The sequence below is a fragment of the Dendroctonus ponderosae genome, unplaced genomic scaffold (genome assembly GCF_020466585.1).
Source record: "Dendroctonus ponderosae isolate FM_Combo_2020 unplaced genomic scaffold, Dpon_F_20191213v2 Dpon_F_20191213_1871, whole genome shotgun sequence".
Classification (NCBI taxonomy): domain Eukaryota; kingdom Metazoa; phylum Arthropoda; class Insecta; order Coleoptera; family Curculionidae; genus Dendroctonus; species Dendroctonus ponderosae.
The window spans coordinates 1-1,326 of record NW_026018031.1 but is presented as its reverse complement, the minus strand read 5'-3'; the positions used below and the strand labels follow the sequence as shown (position 1 = coordinate 1,326).

Sequence of the window (1,326 nt, the reverse complement as noted above, 5' to 3'; positions counted from 1 at the left end):
ACATGACGAAATCTCTAATGAGGTCCTCAAAAAGCTACCGAAAGCAGCAATTGAGGACCTAACCACAGTGGCAAATGCAATCTTGGACCTCCAATACTTTCCGAACATCAGGAAAAAGGCAATTGTGGTATAGGTTCCGATGAAAGGCTCAAAAAGGAAACTGCTCACGTCCTACAGGCCCATCAGCTTACTACCAATGATGGGCAAAATTATCGAGAGGTGTATCCTGTACCAAATGCAGGATACAATAGAGGACAAGAAAGTGCTGCTGGATGAGTAACATGGATTAAGGCCGGGCCATGGCACAAGCACACTTGCCCGCCCGGCTAACAACGAGAATCCAACAAGTGTTAAATCGCCGAAAAAGTCTAGGAGCTGTCTTCCTGGACATGTCTAAGGCATTTGACAAGGTTTTGCACCAAGCCCTGATTGCCAAGATGATTAAGGCAGGCTTTCCAGGGTACCAAATCAAGCTCATCAGCAGTTACTTGTCTGGACGCAGTTTCCAAGTCAGAACAGACAAGCAGCTCTCTGCAAGCAAGGTCAATGATGTCAGGAGTACCACAGGGGGCGGTTCTGGCCCCTACCCTGTTCAATATCTACATGGCGGACCTTCCAATCAACAAGAACACAGAAGGCTACATCGTCAGCGTAGATTCATTCGTTCACTACCGTGGGGAAGGGTCCTGCCATCCAAGCCAAACTGCAGAGACAGCTCAACAAAGTCATGAAATGGAGCAAGGACTGGAAAATGGAGTTCAATCCTGCAAAAACACAAGCCATAATATTTACAAGAGGCAGGAAGAACCCACCCAGAGGCCTACTAGAGCTTGCAAGACAGAAGCTGCCATAGAGATCCAAGATAACCTATCTTGGACTTATGACAAGCGTCTAGTATGGCACGACCAAATGGCAAACACCATCGCCAAGGCAAGACTCCTGCTCCATGCCTGCTATCCTCTGCTGTCAGGTAAACTCTGCCTACAAACCACCGATGGCCAGAGTTTACAAGCAATTGATACGCCCGATGCTGACCTATGGATCTCCTACGTGGTCCATAGCCAGCACCTCGCAAAAGCAGAAACTGGCAGTATTCCAGGATAAAATACTGAGGATAGTGACAAAGGCCCCATACTTCGTCAGAAGTACCACCCTGCGAAGAGACCTGGATACAGAGGACCTGCTGGACAACATCCGGAACCTAACGTCAGGGTTTCTGGATAGCATCCGGCACAGCAAGAATCCCACCGTCAGGGTTTCTTGCACCAAGAAGTTCAACTGTGACCGCAGACCTCTCCCTGCGGACACAGTCTAAGAAGAAGACGT

At 48.7% G+C, this 1,326-nt stretch overlaps 1 protein-coding gene across 1 annotated transcript; it reads left to right on the top strand.

Annotated features, from left to right (window-relative positions):
- Nucleotides 1-6: 6 nt before the first annotated feature.
- LOC125503310 lies at nucleotides 7-1,320 on the top strand. The gene is made up of 2 exons (XM_048663386.1): nucleotides 7-410; nucleotides 460-1,320. Exons 1-2 carry the CDS (start codon nucleotides 300-302, stop codon nucleotides 1,102-1,104), a joined length of 756 nt encoding a protein of 251 aa, XP_048519343.1. The 5' UTR covers nucleotides 7-299; the 3' UTR covers nucleotides 1,105-1,320.
- Nucleotides 1,321-1,326: the final 6 nt, after the last annotated feature.

Bases quoted from the DNA above. Each gene is read 5' to 3' on its own strand.
- LOC125503310 (XM_048663386.1), top strand. From the start codon at position 300: ATGGCACAAGCACACTTGCCCGCCCGGCTAACAACGAGAATCCAACAA. The intron at 411-459 runs GTTTTGCACCAA...CAGGCTTTCCAG, and splicing joins TGTCTAAGGCATTTGACAAG to GGTACCAAATCAAGCTCATC.